Here is a 20,143-nt window from a genome sequence, read left to right as displayed (position 1 = left end):
ATTGCCATATAATGTCTACGGTAGCGCGAATGCAAGGCTGCTTTCTCCGTTGGAAAACCCAACATGAAATACTTCATCTCATTGTTTTCTTTAATACAAAGAACCAACAAAAATTATTCGTGAAACTGAAGCATGGGCCATGGGGACAAATAGAATCATAATGATACAACTGACAAAATAGAAGTTGGCGACCCTTCCCGGAACAGGCATATACGAGCTAAAACATTCGTATCTACTGTATCCCAACAAAAGCCATCTTCTTGTTAAAGCCGAGTTTACATTCAGAAGGTGCCGAGGTGTGAGCAAAGTAATATCCCAGACAGAGGTTGAAGTAACTCAGTGTCAGAAAGCGTTCAGCATCCAAGAATGAAGATCATGGTTCTCGTTTCAATATGATATTGATGATCCCTATAGGAGACTTGGGGCGGAAGTGTTCGTCGGTATCAACCTCTTCAATTTCCTGAAAGCAGAGAAAAATCACAGTAAAATAAACACTTGAATCAACTTCTCCCAGTAACTGTGAAAAATAAAGACAGTGCATAGCTATATAATTAGAGAAAATTATAAATTTGTGCAAAAAATAAGTTTAAACAGAGTTTTGATAATAATTATGACCAACCTGTTCAGTGCCCTTATCAGTTTGGCAAAAGAAAACAAATGTTATTTTTTTATCAATAAAGGAATGCAGAAAGTTATGCAATGAAAGAAGATTATTATTTCCCACTACTTAATTTAGGTATTCGGGCATCAACATAAATAATTTAAACTCTTCCCTGTTTTAATTAAACCCAAAATCATAGCAACTTTTATATTATAACAACGTAAATGGTGCAAACTAGTTTAGTAATTCAATGACAGACACAATCCTACTTTCTATGAGTACAAAATTCTGTTCCAAAAAGGCAGAGCAAAGACTTATTGGATAGACAAACCAAAATTGATAAAAAAAAGCTGGGAAGTATGATGGCTACAAGAATTCAGCAATCCAACAAACTTGCAAACAGGTGGCATTGCAGATTTTGGTGATCACACTTGATACCAAAGTCACTAGCTGACAAAAAGGAATAGTTGTAGAAGTGTATTTTTTAAGTTGTAGGAGTAAAAACTGAAACATTTAGGTATTCTCAAGGTAACAAATAATCTTCCTCTATTAAGAAGTCACCCAAAGGACCTCAAGTTAATGACCAAAGCCCAAATGGGACAAGAAAGTAAAATCCCAAGTAAGGGGCTCAAATTCTTCGTTGCAAGGACATAAACAACCTCATAAAATTTGTACCAGTTTCAGGTTTCACAATGACATCAGCCCCCAATTTACAATTCAGAATACTGTTCTTCTTCTTTTTTTTAAAATTTACTTATGGACAATGCAAATTTTATTTAAAAAGGGTGCAGATGGTTCAAAATCATGCACAGTAGTGAAGTAAAGAAACCATATTCATGACAATTTTAAATACTAAAAACTCCAAAAAAGTTGATGAGACAGCATGGACATAAAGTTGATGAGCCATCAGAGTTCATAAGACTTCCAAAAAGGATTTACCACAAGCAAAAATAAGATATTTAAGTAGCTGTTGCGAACCATAATAACAACCCATTTTCACACATAAAAAAGAAGTTATCCTTTTAATATCAGCATAGGCATATTCAGATAACAATTAAGAATTTTGCATCCCTAAAGGTCCTTAACTATTTCGACAATTTACAAACACACAGAGAGTCTCTAGCAGACTAGCAGACTCTGACATCGGAATACTGATACCAAAGCACTATTGCTATGATATCGACAACGAATCTCTAGCAGACTTGTACACAGCGGAAGACAACCTAGGGAAACAGGGCAGCGGAACAAGAATCCTAGGGACTGCTACCTGCCAGTCTCGGGATACAGGCAGTGGATGACATCTACAGGCAGCGGAAAACAACAATGACTCACACAATACTATTCCTATAGTCACACTTCGTCCGTCCTATCAGTTTACTATTAGGCTACTTTCCTGCTTCCTACCACATGTCACCGTTATGTACTCGTTTGTGTCTATTTCATAGCTATCTAGTAGGCCCAACATGACTTTTGCTGCTACCTAGAACTTCTTCGGGGTTTGACCCTATTCCTGTCGGCTTACCACCACGTGGGCAATTCCGTCGATGCGGTCCTCACGGTCTTCAGAGGGCCCCGAGCCGTTCCTATTAACCGTTGCGGCTCCATGGCTGCTTCAGCAGGGTAGAGCACAACTCCGTTTCGTTTTCTACCTCGAAGCGTAACCGAATAATTCCAAGTCTCTAGCTTCTGTCCTATTTGGCACTATTTCGATACTATTTCTTTTTGACGAGTGAACAGTAAACATGAATAGTAATCATGAATAGTAAAAATGAACAGTAACTTTGGAACACTGTGGAGATTAATACATAAATGCGGAACATGAACAGTAAAAACAACTACTGTACGAATCACAATATTACAAACATGCGGAAATATAAAAAACATTGTCTAAAACAAAACATAAAATACATACCTTTAAAAAAAGGAAAAAGAAAAACTACTTATCTACATAACTCCCGAAGTTACCGACCGTGGCACCGGTCGGTTCCCTCTTTTCTACTCAGCCATTACGGCTGTTAAGCACATACCGTGCTTGAGGAACTTGCCGGAGAAAGATCGCCGGAAATCTCCTTCTTCTTCGGAACTAATGCTCGGCTATTGTTGAGTTGCTCCAAGTTTCGATGTCTCAACCTCTGGAGGAGCATCGTATTTATAGCTGAAGATTTTTCAGTTCTTCCACCTTTACCCTTGATTGAAAGGTGTGTGTTTAAAGACAAAGGGTAACTTTTGTCTTTTTGGCATGTCTTTTTTACCCTTGCATTATTACCTTTCGGCGCCGAAAGCAGGGGTAGAAATGTCGTTTCTGCTTGTGACATCATGATGATGACGTGCAGGAATCTTGTTTCGCCATCTTTGTTGACTTGGTGTAGCCGTCATTGATGACTTTTGTAGCCGTCATTGCGGATTTTTGAGCCGCCTTTGCTGACTTTGTTTTCGTCGTGGGCCTAGTCTGCTGACTTGGCTGCTGACTAGTCGGTTGACGTGGCTGCTGACTGCTCATTCGGACAGCTGCCTTTCTGTGCACAATTTACAGGTGTGCTCCTTTGGAAAAGTCTTCTGGGCCATCTGGCAAAAGCTTTCCTTTGATGTTTTGCTAAAGGGGATATTTCCTCCAAGAAGTTTCTTCAGCGTAGCTTCGAGACTGGTCTGGACGGTTGCCGGAGTCTCTTTATAGCTTTTCGAGATGATCGTCAGTGGAACGGAGGTCTTGTAGACGAAGCTTCTCTTTTTCTGAATCAGCTGTTGTATGAGCTGTATCAGCTTCTTGAGCCCGTGGATACGTCTGGTTGGCCAGACTGCTTCTGGGCAAGGCTTGGCTTTTGGAACATGTCTGGGATCATATTCCATATTTGCGTCACCTTCTTTGATGCTTTCAATAGTCACAACAGAAATGCTTGGAAACATCTTTGTGTCAGTAACAATTTCAGCAATACAGGAAACGAAATGAAGTCGAATTCCTTTACTCTTTGTTATGGAGATGAAACTTTTGCAAGCCTCCATAATTTCCTTTGGCATTTTCTCCAATACTGATAAGTCGGTGGAGGGCAATACCATTTGTTTTATGAATCCATATGCATAAAGCATGGATGCATATTTTGAGTCTATTTCATGACTCAGCTTCACTTGATTCCAACTGTTGCTGGGCTCAGTGGTGAAGAAGGGAGTGTTCATCCCTTGTCCAATTTGTTCATTCCATCTCTGGAATTGAACAGTATGATCGGATTCAATCTTTGAACGAACGCTGTCCACCTTTTGAGGGCGTAGCGAGGGTTCCTCAGACATAATGTCCGAAAGTTTTAAAGGTTTAAATTTCTTTAAAAACTCAAACTCATTAAAACTAGTTTTATCTGGTTTATTTAGGCTTTTCAACCTTGTAAACTCAGACGGGGTAACCAATTTTGTCTTGAATGATTTCTCATTCCTAGACAAGTCCGTTTCCATCAGGGATGGATCCGTTAAGACTTCCTTTTCAGTTCTAGACTGACAGGTAGAAGTCCCTGATTCCGATTTCAACGAAATCGTTAAGGTTTCCTTTCCAGCTCTTGACTGGCAGGTAGAAATCCCTGATTCCCCTATCTTCAGAGAAGATTGGGTTGTGATTTCCTTCTCATGCCTGGCATGACCGGTAGAAATCCTGGGTCGACCTGTGTTTATCAAAACGCTAAAGTCATCCGTCTGCTAATTAGCTGACGTTGTGGCTTCCTTTTCTCGCGATGGAGATCCGGTAGAAGTCCCGGAGGAGCTTGGCATTTCATGCCGTTGAGTGAGTTCTTTTAACTCTTCGGTTAATTCCTTAACCTTGAGTTGTAAGACTTCTCCACTTAACCCGTAACGGGCACAATTCTCATGTATGTCTCCTCGTTCTGAAAGAACTAAAAGACTGTCGAATAGTGACTGTAGGGTTGAGAGCAATACCGTGAGTGTGGCAATTGCTGCTGCTGAGGGGATCCATTTTACCTGTCTGTAACACAAGAAAATTCTCGAGTGGTAAGAGTATGGTTAATTATAAAAATTCTCTATAATGCATGATGCAGGAGTAGAGAAAGTATTTTATGACAATAGTGGGAGATAAATCAAATCACCACGCTTGCTACCATTTCTATAACGGGAAGGCAAAAGCATAACCGAATATTAGGCAAAAGTTGTGCCTGAAGAGTCACTCATATTTTCTGAGTTTTCCGAGGAGGAAGACTCAGTTTCGAGATGAAGTTCATATACTTCATCTTCTGACTGGATGTCATCGTAATGGATGATTTCCAATCCATTTTCTTCGGCTAGTAACATGTATATACTGTACCGCCGTTGTTGTTTATCATTTGGACAATCTCTGGCGAAATGTCCTTCTTTCTGGCATATCCAGCATTTGCATTTGCTTGGGTTTTTCTCCTTTGGGCAGTATACATTTGACCCTTTACTGGATGTGGTGGGGCCAGAATTTGTTCTTTTCTTAAAGTATCTCTTTTTAGGAGTATACCTTGTTGTAGAACTTTTTTGTATCCTAAATTTTTTCTGTTGAAATTTCTTAGGATGTTTTCGTTGCTTATGGGAGGTGTTTTTGCAACCATAAGCTCCTACATTTTTGTTCTGGTTTGAACAACATAATGTTTGTTTATTTGCCTTACTACTTTTCTTTTGTAGTTTTTGGGCTTCACAAAGATTTGCCAACATGTCTTGTACAAATCTATGTCTTCTTCCTAAAGTATCAATGTTTAGGAAAATATCCATGGTTAAAGTACCAAGTTCTGGGTTGTTTTGCCAATACTTTGTAATGTAGTCTTTTTCTGCTACATGTGCAAATGGTTCTGGCAATTTTGCATAAAAGATAGACAGATAAGGTTTTTGGTCTTCTTTTTGTGTTTGTAAATGGTATTAGAGCCTAGTATTAGACTTGGTTTTGTATGTGTCAAAGAAGTCAAAGCTTATCTTTGATTCTTTCTGTTTAGGTATACATACTCCCAAACAGTTACGACCCATACCGGTCACATCCCAAGTAACATTTGTAAGGAACAAATGTACAAAACCAAAAGTCCATTATGGAACGAAATAGGTCTAATCCAGAGATAAGACTTATCAACTATTTGCGACTGCGAGAGTATATCATGACCAGAAGGTATGATAATCAAATCGAATTCCAGAGGGTCTGGATTCGACAGTTAAAAGATCGACTCGCACGAGTTCAAGCCAAACTCAAAGAGCTCGAAGAAAATCCTTTAGTTGTAAATTATAACAACGAAGGAAGAAGAATAATCCGAGATGGACGATTCTTAGGACTCGGTCCAGTAGGATTAAAACAAGTTATCAAAGACCTGAAACACCAAATCAGGATTGAACAACTTGAACTTCAAGAATATACTATCTAAGCAATTCTTAGAAGATTTGGTAATCATTCTGCAAAGAGAAATCTACAGAATGACCCATGAAGAAACCGTATCTCAACCTGTAGACACCGCTTCAACAGGAGAAGCCTCTACAAGTACATACGGAAAACCAGAAAAAACAAAATACTGGTATGTTGTCTTCATAGGAAGAGAAACAGGAATATATGACAGCTGGGAAGAAGCCCAAGCTCAAGTCATAGGATTTCCCGGAAATTCTCACAGAAAATTCCGGACAAAGGACGATGCTGAACAAGCCTGGATAGCATCCCAAAAATAGATGATCTATTGGCAAAAACTTTTAGATCATTTGCAACGAAAGAGAGAAGGTCTAGCCTTCACTCTCTTGCTAAGAAACATGCTTCAACCAGAAGATGATACTATCTTCGCCAGGGAAATGTACAATTTCCATTGGGAAAGGTATACGAATCGCATCCATCTATTTCGATGCCAGATCGACAAAATCAAACAAAAGCTAAACCTCCTAGCTTTGTAAAAATGAATGAGTTTTTATATTTAATGGATATGGAAACTCCATTACCATTAGGCCTTCCTGACATCACCGGATGACTTAAAAACCTAGTGTACTTTGCAACACCCTGCATAGCACCTAGAAGAAAAAAGGATCCAGCACCACCTGCTTTTAGGATCGCTTCAGAAGCATCATCCTCCACCGATGATGAAGTTTACGCAGAATATAATACCTTCGGTCGACAACCGATTTATTATGTTCAAGAAGAAAAACCTTCTTCTAGTAAACAACAAGAGCAACACGACAGTGAACCAGAAGCCTGGGAATCTGATGAAGTTGCAGAAGAAGAAAATACCAAGAAAACAGACTACTCTGCTAAAGACAAAAAAGCAGATGATCTTGGTAAAAGGTTTCGAATGCTTCGTGGTAGCGACCATTTTGAAGCAGAAACTTCAAGGGTACGAGATACCCACATGGAAGATAGCTTTCAAGATAACTTCCGAAACCGTACTGCGGTTCATCCGCAAGAACGAGAAAGTTTCTCCCACTCCAAAATATCCCTGGGAGGACAAAAGTATTCGACAAAATACACAAATGTCGATCCTTCAAATGCTACTAAGGGACACCAAACCATAGATAGCATAAACCCTTTTGGATTTTACCTCAACTTGGATTGCCCCAAGGATGGAGAAAAAGTCCTTAAAGATTGGGAAAGAAGCATGAGCAATGCTGCAAATATGCATGAACCTTGGAACCAAGAATCAGCATTTAATTTCTTTACCCATGTTTTACAGGGTAATGTAGCTCTTTGGTGGGACAACCTTCCCGAAGACCAAAAACGAGCTAATACCTCAATATCGATAGCCAATATCTTGAAAGGATTAGTGGCTAAGATATCAAAAGAATTTCTAGGAATACATCCAACCCTAGAAGCCTACAATGAGAGTACTAAGCAAAGAAAACGTTTAGAAACTCTTCAGAAATTAAACAAGTTACAAATCTGTAACATTTGTTTTTATGAGAAGTATTACTGCGAGTTTGCAAGCTACTTCTATAAACTGCAAAAAGAAGATCACAAACCTTATCTGTCTATCTTTTATGCAAAATTGCCAGAACCATTTGCACATGTAGCAGAAAAAGACTACATTACAAAATATTGGCAAAACAATCCAGAACTTGGTACTTTAACCATGGATATTTTCCTAAACATTGATACTTTAGGAAGAAGACATAGATTTGTACAAGACATGTTGGCAAATCTTTGTGAAGCCCAAAAACTACAAAAGAAAAGTAGTAAGGCAAATAAACAAACATTATGTTGTTCAAACCAGAACAAAAATGTAGGAGCCTATGGTTGCAAAACCACCTCCCATAAGCAACGAAAATATCCTAAGAAATTTCAACAGAAAAAATTTAGGATACAAAAAAGTTTTACAACAAGGTATACTCCTAAAAAGAGATACTTTAAGAAAAGAACAAATTCTGGCCCCACCACATCCAGTAAAGGGTCAAATGCATACTGCCCAAAGGGGAAAACCCCAAGCAAATGCAAATGCTGGATATGCCAGAAAGAAGGACATTTCGCCAGAGATTGTCCAAATGATAAACAACAACGGCGGTACAGTACATACATGTTACTAGCCGAAAAAAAATGGATTGGTACTCATCCATCACGATGACGTCCAGTCAGAAAATGAAGTATATGAACTTCATCTCGAAACTGAGTCTTCCTCCTCTGAAAACTCAGAAAACATGTCAGACTCTTCAGACTCCTTCTCTAAATGAGTATCCGCATAAACGCAGAGCATGTTGCATCTGGAAATTCTTATATCACGGTCATGCTTAAACTACCCGGATATATCAAATTCCATATACACGCTCTCGTAGATACAGGAAGTTCATATTGTCTAGCTAGACAAAATCTACTTCCCATGGATCTATGGAAACCTCTTGAAATACCACTTCAAGTAACAGTTGGCTCCGGAGAAACAATCTCTCTTCCGGCCGAAGCCCGCAACATTCATCTCGACATTGGAGGTGAAAAGTTTCTGATTCCAAAACTCATTAGTTTAGGATCAGACATAAATTCAGGACCAGATTTAGTCCTAGGCAATGAATGGCTCATGTTTCATGCCCCTGTAGAGCAAACACCAGCCTACTATAAACTTCGATGTCGCACTCGACGTGAAATCGATAATATTGTTGTATTTGTCTATGCAGTAAAACCCACTGAAGCCTATGCCATTTCTGGCAATGGAGCTGTCCTCCATCAGGTCTTCAAAAAAGGCCTCAAGCGTGGTGATGAGATTCCTCCCTTAGAAACTCTGCTCCTCGCTGAGTCCTGTGAATCTGAAGTTCAGCAACTTCTCGAATCCACCTGTTATGAGAAACCCTTAGAATGGTGGCATAAACAAAAACCATATGCAGACCTCGAACTTCTTAATCCTGAAAAAGAAATCCGAGAAAAACCTATGGTTTATACTCCTTCTGATGTTGAAGAATTCTCAACACAGATACATGATTTGCTGGCTCAAGGTTTAATCCACGCAAGTCATTCTCCACATACATCTCCTGCTTTCCTGGTAAGAAATCACGCAGAGATAAAACGAGGTAAAGCTCGAATGGTCATTAACTATAAAAAGGTTAATGAAGCCACAAAAATGGATGGCTACTATCTTCCTAACAAAGAAAGATTAATAGCTGCCATAAGAGGAAAACAATGGTTTTCTAAATTTGATTGCAAATCTGGGTTTTGGCAAATTCGTCTAACCGAAAGAGCTATTCCCCTAACTGCATTCAGTTGTCCTTCAGGACATTATGAGTGGCTTGTAATGCCCTTTGGGTTAAAACAAGCACCCAACATATTTCAAAGAAGAATGGATGATATCCTCAAACCATTCTTTAAATTTTGCTTAGTTTATGTTGATGATATCCTAGTCTTTTCAGAAATCAAGGATCAATATAAAGAGCAATTACTGAAGGTCTTAAATGCCTTAAAAAATGCTGGGATAGCACTCAGCAAAAAGAAATCAGAGTTGTTTAAAACCAAGATAGATTTCTTAGGTCTAAACATCTCAAAAGGAGAAATCATTCTTCAAAATCATATTCTGGAAAAACTAGCTGCTTTTCCGAATGAAATTGAAGATATAAAACAATTTCAACGTTTCTTAGGATGCCTAACATATGCTGAACAATTCATACAGAATTTAGCAGAAATTAGGAAACCCCTTCAAAAGAAACTAAAGAAAGACGTCAAATGGGAATGGACACCCACTGATAGTTTTGAAGTAATCCGGATCAAACAAATGATGAAACACCTCCCGGTGTTAACTCTACCCGATCCAGATGCAAATCTGATTTTAGAAACTGACGCCTCTGATCACACTTGGGCAGCAGTCCTAAAATGCAAAATCAATGATTCTGAAAGAATATGCAAATATACATCAGGAACATTTTCATCTGCTGAAACAAACTATCATTCTTATGAAAAAGAAATTTTAGCAGTAAAGAATGGGATAAAAAAGTTTTATATTTATCTCGCTCCCAAAGAATTTCTGGTAAGAACTGACTGTAAAAATTTTGTCGGTTTTATGACAAGAAATTTAGAAGATTCACTTTGTCGCGGTAGGTTACTCCGTTGGTAGCAATGGTTCTTTCAATTCTCTTTTACTGTTGAACACATTAAAGGAGATAAAAACTATTTACCTGACACTCTTACTCGAGAATTTTCTTGTGTTACAGACAGGTAAAATGGATCCCCTTAGCAGCACCCTAACGGACCTAGCAGCAGCAATTGCCACACTCACGGTATTGCTCTCAACCCTACAGTCACTATTCGACAGTCTTTTAGTTCTCTCAGAATGAGGAGACATTCAGGAGAATTGTGCCCATTACGGGTTAAGTGGAAAAGTCTTACAACTCAAGGTTAAAGAATTAACCGAAGAGTTAAAAGAACTCACTCAACGGCATGAAATGCCAAGCTCCTCCGGGACTTCTACCGGATCTCCATCGCGAGAAAAGGCAGCCACAACGTCAGCTAATCAGCAGACGGATGACTTTAGTGTTTTGATAAACACAGGTCGACCCGGGATTTCTACCGGTCATGCCAGGCATGAGAAGGAAATCACAACCCAATCTTCTCTGAAGATAGGGGAATCAGGGATTTCTACCTGCCAGTCAAGAGCTGGAAAGGAAACCTTAACGATTTCGTTGAAATCGGAATCAGGGACTTCTACCTGTCAGTCTAGAACTGAAAAGGAAGTCTTAACGGATCCATCCCTGATGGAAACGGACTTGTCTAGGAATGAGAAATCATTCAAGACAAAATTGGTTACCCCGTCTGAGTTTACAAGGTTGAAAAGCCTAAATAAACCAGATAAAACTAGTTTTAATGAGTTTGAGTTTTTAAAGAAATTTAAACCTTTAAAACTTTCGGACATTATGTCTGAGGAACCCTCGCTACGCCCTCAAAAGGTGGACAGCGTTCGTTCAAAGATCGAATCCGATCATACTGTTCAATTCCAGAGATGGAATGAACAAATTGGACAAGGGATGAACACTCCCTTCTTCACCACTGAGCCCAGCAACAGTTGGAATCAAGTGAAGCTGAGTCATGAAATAGACTCAAAATATGCATTCATGCTTTATGCATATGGATTCATAAAACAAATGGTATTGCCCTCCACCGACTTATCAGTATTGGAGAAAATGCCAAAGGAAATTATGGAGGCTTGCAAAAGTTTCATCTCCATAACAAAGAGTAAAGGAATTCGATTTCATTTCGTTTCCTGTATTGCTGAAATTGTTACTGACACAAAGATGTTTCCAAGCATTTCTGTCGTGACTATTGAAAGCATCAAAGAAGGTGACGCAAATATGGAATATGATCCCAGACATGTTCCAAAAGCCAAGCCTTGCCCAGAAGCAGTCTGGCCAACCAGACGTATCCACGGGCTCAAGAAGCTGATACAGCTCATACAACAGCTGATTCAGAAAAAGAGAAGCTTCGTCTACAAGACCTCCGTCCCACTGACGATCACCTCGAAAAGCTATAAAGAGACTCCGGCAACCGTCCAGACCAGTCTCGAAGCTACGCTGAAGAAACTTCTTGGCGGAAATATCCCCTTCAGCAAAACATCAAAGGAAAGCTTCTGCCAAATGGCCCAGAAGACTTTTCCAAAGGAGCACACCTGTAAATTGTGCACAGAAAGGCAGCTGTCCGAATGAGCAGTCAGCAGCCACGTCAACCGACTAGTCAGCAGCCAAGTCAGCAGACTAGGCCCACGACGAAAACAAAGTCAGCAAAGGCGGCTCAAAAGTCCGCAATGACGGCTACAAAAGTCATCAATGACGGCTACACCAAGTCAACAAAGATGGCGAAACAAGATTCCTGCACGTCATCATCATGATGTCACAAGCAGAAACGACATTTCTACCCCTGCTTTCGGCGCCGAAAGGTAATAATGCAAGGGCAAAAAAGACATGCCAAAAAGACAAAAGTTACCCTTTGTCTTTAAACACACACCTTTCAATCAAGGGTAAAAGTGGAAGAGCTGAAAAATCTTCAGCTATAAATACGATGCTCCTCCAGAGGTTGAGACATCGAAACTTGGAGCAACTCAACAATAGCCGAGCATTAGTTCCGAAGAAGAAGGAGATTTCCGGCGATCTTTCTCCGGCAAGTTCCTCAAGCACGGTATGTGCTTAACAGCCGTAATGGCTGAGTAGAAAAGAGGGAACCGACCGGTGCCACGGTCGGTAACTTCGGGAGTTATGTAGATAAGTAGTTTTTCTTTTTCCTTTTTTTAAAGGTATGTATTTTATGTTTTGTTTTAGACAATGTTTTTTATATTTCCGCATGTTTTTAATATTGTGATTCGTACAGTAGTTGTTTTTACTGTTCATGTTCCGCATTTATGTATTGATCTCCACAGTGTTTGTTTTTACTGTTCCAAAGTACTGTTCAAAAGTACTGTTCATTTTTACTATTCATGATAACTATTCATGTTTACTGTTCACTCGTCAAAAAGAAATAGTATCGAAATAGTGCCAAATAGGACAGAAGCTAGAGACTTGGAATTATTCGGTTACACTCCGAGGTAGAAAACGAAACGGAGCTGTGCTCTACCCTGCTGAAGCAGCCATGGAGCCGCAACGGTTAATAGGAACGGCTCGGGGCGCTCTGAAGACCGTGAGGACCGCATCGACGGAATTGCCCACGTGGTGGTAAGCCGACAGGAATAGGGTCAAACCCCGAAGAAGTTCTAGGTAACAGCAGAAGTCATGTTGGGCCTACTAGATAGCTATGAAATAGACACAAACGAGTACATAACGGTGACATGTGGTAGGAAGCAGGAAAGTAGCCTAATGGTAAACTGATAGGACGCACGAAGTGTGACTATAGGAATAGTATTGTGTGAGTCATTATTGTTTTCCGCTGCCCGTAGATGTCATCCACTGCCTGTATCCCGAGCATCTCAGGCCCCCTTTGGATAAGTTTCCTTTTCTGCCTCCCACACTCCTCTTGCCACAGTCAAAGAAACAACCAAATAATAAGCAAAAGGCATGGTTGCACTAATGGACAATGATGTCAATACTTATTTCATTTTTCCACCATGAAGGGGTCTAGCTGGTTTCAGTTCAATCCATCTTGTCAAATATAAAGTTCTTCGGAAGATGTGATTTAGGTGCAAAGCCCTCAGGAATGTGACACTGTTTAGTTCTGAAGACAAAACTAGTTAAGCTTTTATGCTTGGACAAAATTAATACAGTTCTCCTAAAATGTTCTAGACAAAAACAAAAAAGAGAAGAGAAACTTCACTGAATGGAAACACCATGACCCATTTCGCAAACTAACAATGCTTGAGTATTTGGCTTACCTGAACAATATCCTCGCCCTTGATGACCCGGCCGAACACAATTAGCTTATCATTTAAATCAGGGATAGGTGCAGTTGTGACGAAAAGCTGAAACCCTGAGTTATCTTGCTTCATCTTCGAAGTTCCAAGCATAAAAGCTTCATGCTTTGGACTGGAAATATCATAAAAAAAACAATAAATCATTATTTTACTTTTTCGAATGGCAAAATATCATTATTGTGAAAAATGATTTTACATAAATCAAAGAAGAAACAGAATCAACAAAACCTAGAAGCAAACAAACCTAGTTGCAAGTTGACTCTGAGTTTTCCCACGGGAAGTCCAATCTTCTGCAGTTCCAACTCCTTGAGGCTCTCCTCCCTCAATTACAAAGTTCTTCACCACACGATGAAAAAGCATGCCTTTGAAGTATCCCTTGTTGCTGCATGAGGAGATTTTTATCAGCTTTTCCATTCTGAAGAAAACCAAGAACATGGAAGAAACAGATAAATATTATCCTGAAAGTGCAAACGTCTTCAATAATTCAGAAAAGCCAGAACAAAAACAAAATGAAAATGACAACTCCTTTCCACAGAGACAATGAAAGCTCAGAAAACTAAAAAGCCCAAGAAAAAAATAAAATAATGTTTTTTCTTGGTCAAAATATTTCAGATTGCAGCTACAACAATGCATTGGCAGCAAAAAGTAAAAAGGAGAAAAAAGAGAACATTCAATGTCCAACACAGGGTTCATTGTACCAATGCAACAATTTGTCTCTCAGACAAAAACTTTTGGATATTGAACCATCTGATACAGGCTGCATTGCCTTATACAGATTAATAATGCTCCATGTTAAAGGTCAGGGGTATTTTGGTAATTTCACTTTAGGGTATTGTGTTCTGAACTTATAGTTACAGACATGAATGAGATGTGTTCATCAATATAATTTTTACTTCGGTTTTTTAACTGTTTGGAGGCTGTAAGAGAGATAGCTAGAGTAGGGATATTTTATCCTTTTCTCTTGTAATTACTAGAAGCTAATAATAAAGAGGTTAGGGGTTGACCTTTTCCCCTGACCAGATAGTTTCCTTCACTGTCTTCTCTTTCTTTTTCTCACTTTCTTCTTCCAAGATTTCATTATTGTACACTCCGTAATTGGTAAAAGATTTTTAAGTACCTATCATGGTATCCAACCCTGTTGTAATTCATCCAGGCTCCCCTTCTCCACACATTTATAGTTTGCATAATAGCATATCTCAGAAGAACTCACCACAGGTCAAGGAATCTATCCACAATCTCAGGAGAAGACTCTTTGTGAAGCTCCACGGTTATCAAACCTTTTGAGGTATTTAAAACCTAGTACAATACAATAAAAAAGGTAAACAGCATGCCAATAATGAAATCAAAATTACATACAACAATTGGAAAGAACATATCAGTCTGAATAGTGCTTAATAATTCAACTTTGTATTTCAAGCAAACCAAGCAAAGATTAGAATATCATGAATCAGCCATTTCCAAAACAATAAAAACTAGTAGTCTGGTCCAAGGATGGACATATTTCATAAACAATGACAATATGTTATTTATCACAAGAACATATTATCGTGTCACATATCACATTATCATAAGGTTCTTTGGTCCAAGGATGGATCTATGTCATTTACCAGAGAGGCTGTTGGACAACCTCCAGCAGTTGGCCAAGCAAACAGATCAGAAACAGCCGCTCCTGGTTGTCATAGGCCCAAGTAATTCACCATAATTTAGTTAAGAAGTGGAAGGTGGACGATGATTGTGGAGGACAGATTAATAAAAAATATAACAACTTTTTATACAAAGGTCTAACGTCAATAAAAATACCAAACCATATGAACTTCTAACATTGGGAACCTAAAATGATGTCATCAACAACTTCAAGTGAATGTCCTTCTCAAGAGGGTGTTCTTCTCAGTGATATTGTTGTAAATAGGCTCTCTTGATAATTTCCCCTTGTTTTTCTTTTTACTTTTCTGCTCTTTTTATTTTTAGCGGCTTCCCCCATCTCCAGTAGGGGGCCCACCTGTTTCCCCTTCTCATATTACTCTTCAATTTTCAAATAGCAAACACAACATCAGGCGATGAAAGAAGAAATAAGAAGATTTTGCAAAACACAAATGTATGAGAAATTTTAAAAACAACATTTAGAGAAAATGGTAACAAGAAGAGATAAAAATCGTTATTTTACTACCTAAATATTAATACTAAAACAACTTGTAACATAAATATTAATAAATTAAAACTAACAAGACAAACAACCTGATATTTCTATCTTTCCAGTGAAAGTAGAACAAAATCAATAGCCAGTTCTCTTAAATCAATAGCCATGGTAGTGCTCTTAAATATGGTCAAGTAATTGTAGACATTAAATTTCATATAACACAATAGCGAAGATCAGTGTCAATTCAAAATTTATCTCTCTAAAAGAAATACCCTCACTTGTCAAATGGCATATGCATAGTGGCATTGATGGTAGACTTCAAAGTATTACGTCATCATCAAATCTATAACCATGATATCAATGAGAATTATGAAAGTGGATGAGTGCCAAATTAATATATCATAAATTAAATTATTTATTATTTAAACTCCCTCTTATCAATTGTCATTACCATTGTAGATGCAAACAAGAAAAAGTAAAACCAAGCACACATCTAATTTAGTATAACCAAGATAATACTCAAGGACAAGGAATACCACTGGAATTAATTAACAACTCAAAGATTCCTTTTGAAAAAATTCAATGACTAAAGAGTTACATCTATGAAAAAACTCACATAGGTGATTTTGGCGTGTGGGAGACCTAAAGCAATGGCCTAACTGCCTAGGTTGATGCCTCTAATAACACCAGAGGGAGCACTCTAATGCAAGCATCAGAGACATGGATTCGTTTTCGTTCCAGCTTAAAGTGACCCAAATCCAGCTTATAACTTGTCAGTGAGCAAAGTCTAATCCAATGAAAATAGCAATCCCACTGAGGACATCTACTTAATGGTTTTATCACAGTAAAACAGCTTATGCATATGACATGTGTCTGCTGTATAACTTTAACCCGTTGGTTTTCTATGTTTTGTAGTGGCATATGCTCATACCTCCTGATAACTCAAGTCTCCTGTATTTAACAGGAAGACCATCATTTCTAACCTTTAGATCTGGGTATTGGAAATTGTTCTCAAAGTTGAGTTTAAGAAATGTGGAAGCAATATTCCGGGATGAACATCCATCACAGTTGCAACAAATGATAATCAAAACAACAGAAAAAAGAGAAAATAGTGAGGTCCACATAAAGGAGAATTTCCAGATGTAGATATATGTCTGATAAACCGCTAACTCTTCCCCTTTTCTTCTCTTTCTATATTCCTAGATCCACTGTGGGAGATGCAACAAAGGTTTTAAGCTGGTTGTCCTCTTTTATGGAGCTTGAATCATAAATATAATGAGCAGTCATAAATCGATATATTAAACTACTGTAGGTGAAGGAACTTACAGCATAACTAGGAAGCTCAAATTTCAATTCTCTAGCTTCAGCATCCTGTAACCAAAAACCATCGATTTGAAAAAATGTCGCTAAAAAATACACTAGTAGATGAAAGATCCGATAAAGAAATCTCTTAAAAAAGTAAATTAGCAGAAAGTGTGACTGAACATGCCTCGATATTTTGCGAGCCATCTTCCAGTTCAGTTCTCGACCTGCAAAAGAGTGATCTCAACAGCATGATTTGCAATTAAATAAATGAACTCGAGAAGTACGTATGAAAAGAGGAAATACGACCAACCTCAGCGACCAATGTCTGTATGTTGCAACCAACGACAACACGATCAAGACAACAATCAAATTGCAAGTGACTATAGTGCTGATGCTGATGCGAGTAGGACCTTTTTTCTTCTTGCTTTGAATTAGAAGAGCCTGAGGTTTGATTCTCGCCATCTAGGTCTCTTTACACGTTCCTGACGAAATTAAAAAACCGGAACTTTTAAAATCGCACAAAATCACACTGACAATACTTAAAATAAATAAGAAATTATCGAAAATTTTAAAAGCAGAAGATTAAAGAGGCTTACCAGAGTAAGCGTACAGCAGAAATGGAAACAGAATCAGACTAGGTTGTGAGGAAATTTTTTTCCTATATTTCTCCGTCTGAGCAACTGACTACTTTTTTTCCGTTTTTTTCTCTCTCCCTTTCTCCACTCTCGTCTTTCCAGCGATCGATCTGCTCTCCCACACTTTCCTCGCCGTGTCCGCTTCGGTTCGGGATACTTCGGTGCCGTTAAAGATCTTCAGCTCCGCAAATTTTATCTATAAACTGCGGATCGTGCGAATGTTGGAAAATGGAGCTGTGAAGACATGCAAATGTCATGGGCTGAGAATGAGAAGCATCGTGGGTCAGAAGCCTTCATGGGCTGAACTTAGGTCAGAAGAAAAATCAGATAGCCGCCTATTTTGATAACCAAAGAGTCATATAAGACGCTTACCAATAAAGAAAAGTCATATACATTTTTCCGTTCATTTGTATTTCCATGATATCCATTTAATTATAAATGAAGATGAAGAAAATCTTTACTCATACAACAATGGCTAAATGATGGATTATGTCATAAGAATGAAGTTTCCAAATAGTTCTTAGAAACTATAATTTGGGGTTAATGACTCAATTAATGTTTGAGCATCATCTAATAGTTAGACCCTATTGTTAGCATGTAAATATAAGTCGATTTATCACTCTAACGACGTAACTTCTTGTTTTGTTCTATTCTTTTTATAATAATGTTGTAGAAGGTAGAGGGTTGTTGCTTTTTGGACTCCATAACGTTTTAAGTCTTCACCGTTGAGATAATGAAGTAAAAAAAAAAGGAGAAGAGGAGAAGGTGACGGATGAGAAGCAGAAAGAGAAAAGGAGTAAGACGTTGAGGAGAGAAAAGGGAGACAATTTACGGGTTGTCAACTTAACCAAACCTTCTCTTTTAAACTTTATTTATAAATATAGAAGTACTAGTATTACAAGTATACCTAAGCTAGCAAGTTTTGCTTTTATAAATGGGTGTATAAATATCTTTTCTACTTCTATGAGTAGAATCATGGTGCTCAAAACTTGCTAGCTTAGCTTTTACACACATTGATTCTTCTCAAAAGATATTTGTATTGATCTGTGGGGCGCTAACTTCGTGTTTCTAAAGATGGTGTGTGTTTCTTTATCTCATTCTTTGTTGACTTTTAAAAGAAGGTTCAAGATCTTTTACGAAGGAAAAATATGAAGTATTCACCAAATTTAGGCATTGAAAATAGAGTTGGGGAAATAATTAGATAAGCAACTAAGGTTTTAAAGTCTAACAATGGTAATGAGTTCACTTAAAAAAAATAGAATTTTTAAATAATAAGGTATTGTTTATCATCCTACTACTTTTTTGTACAACATAATAGAATAGGGTGGTGAAGATGATGAATAGGAAGACACTCTTAGATATAGGTGCATGAGGCTCTTTGCAGACTTAGAGAAAGAATTTTAGGTAGAGACTATTCATGTAGCATGCTATATAATAAACATGTCTCCCTCTTTAGTGGTTGAACTTAAGATACCTGAGGAAGTATGGATCGGTAAGCCAGTTGATTACTTTTACTTTGCATATTTAGATGTCCCACATATGTATATGTACAAAGGAGTAATGCACCAAGTTAGATGTAAAATCAAAGTATTGTATTTTTCTAGGGAATGAGAAAGAGGTAAAACTCAATGTTTAAAGAACTCCATGAAGGTAAATAACAAACAAAAGAGATAGAGAAATCCTTTATGCAAGTGGAGACAAGCGAGCGGAAATAAAAAGTAGAAGAGTCTCATTTTGAAGCTTACATGTTTCATATGATAAATACTCTACTACCAAAAGAAAATAAAACAAAGTATACAAAAACCATTGAGATACCAAGATGAAAATCATATGCCCTGATGATGGGATCCGATAAGCCATGTTCATATAAAGAGCAATTAGAGGAAATGATAATGGGAGTTGTATGTTTGGAGTTATGATAGGGAAGATCGAATCTCTTCAGAAGAACCAAACTTGAGAGTTAGTTCCTTTACCAAAAGGAAAGAAAGCCAAAGGTAACAATTGGGTCTATAAGATACATGAGAGGGCAAATGAAGAATTGGATACTGTAAAAAGTGCAACTAGTTGCCAAGGAGTATGCACAAAAGGGGTGGATTTCAATTAAACTTTCTCAAGCGTGATTAAACACTTCTATATAGATGCTCTTAGTTATGATTTGTTATGTATGATAAAACTTGAACAATTAGACGTCAAAATCATTTTCTTTCATGGTGATGCGGAGGAAGAAGTATCTATGATAGGACCAAATGGGTGTGTTGATCAAGGAAAGGAAGATTGTGTATGTCAACTAAAAAGGTCACTCTATAGCTTGAAACAAGTACCACAATAATGGTATAAACATTTTGATTGATTCATGTTAAGGCATGTAGGGCTGTAACCGAAGCAAGCATGATACATGTGTTTATTATCATTTGTTTGATGATGGTTGTATTATTTTGCTTATGATCTATGTAGATAACTTATTGAGTTGTCTCTAGCAAGAGTGAAGTACAACAGTTGAACTCTTTGTTAATTATAGAGTTTGATATGAAAGACCTAGGGGGTGTTAGAAAAACCTTAGGCATGGAAATAAAGAGAGACCATTCTAAAGAAAAAATATAGTTGTTAAAAAGGAAGTACTTGGAGAAAGTGTTGGCTCATTTTCACATGAGGGAGGCCAAACTAGTAAGTACTCCATTGGCTAACCATTTAAATTATTTTT

General features: G+C 38.0%; 1 protein-coding gene across 2 annotated transcripts; it reads right to left on the bottom strand.

The window, feature by feature from the left end:
* Positions 1-41: 41 nt before the first annotated feature.
* On the bottom strand, positions 42-17,639 carry LOC137941213 (peptidyl-prolyl cis-trans isomerase CYP21-4-like). 2 transcript variants are annotated; one of them, XM_068786529.1, is made up of 9 exons: positions 17,404-17,639; positions 17,118-17,289; positions 16,992-17,031; positions 16,829-16,873; positions 14,576-14,661; positions 13,610-13,747; positions 13,327-13,477; positions 4,517-4,562; positions 42-460 (listed from the first exon to the last, which is right to left on the bottom strand). In XM_068786529.1, the coding sequence occupies exons 2-9, from the start codon at positions 17,267-17,269 to the stop codon at positions 453-455; spliced, it is 666 nt and encodes a 221-aa protein (XP_068642630.1). In that variant the 5' UTR covers positions 17,270-17,289; positions 17,404-17,639; the 3' UTR covers positions 42-452. The 2 variants fall into 2 exon arrangements, with proteins under 2 accessions (XP_068642630.1, XP_068642629.1); XM_068786528.1 differs by lacking the exon at positions 4,517-4,562.
* Positions 17,640-20,143: the final 2,504 nt, after the last annotated feature.

Source organism: Aristolochia californica, unplaced genomic scaffold, assembly GCF_029961685.1.
Source record: "Aristolochia californica isolate CCGP_79_NKW_82.1479 unplaced genomic scaffold, dmAriCali1.0.hap1 SCAF_9, whole genome shotgun sequence".
NCBI classification, from domain to species: domain Eukaryota; kingdom Viridiplantae; phylum Streptophyta; class Magnoliopsida; order Piperales; family Aristolochiaceae; genus Aristolochia; species Aristolochia californica.
The sequence above is the reverse complement of the archived record's forward strand: the minus strand, read 5'-3'. Positions and strand labels throughout refer to the sequence as shown.

Coding starts and splice junctions, on each gene's coding strand:
- LOC137941213 (XM_068786528.1), bottom strand. CDS start 17,269: ATGGCGAGAATCAAACCTCAGGCTCTTCTAATTCAAAGCAAGAAGAAA. Junction 17,032..17,117: donor TACAGACATTGGTCGCTGAG/GTTGGTCGTATT, acceptor ACTCTTTTGCAG/GTCGAGAACTGAACTGGAAG. Junction 461..13,326: donor AGGGCGAGGATATTGTTCAG/GTAAGCCAAATA, acceptor CTCTGCTTTCAG/GAAATTGAAGAGGTTGATAC.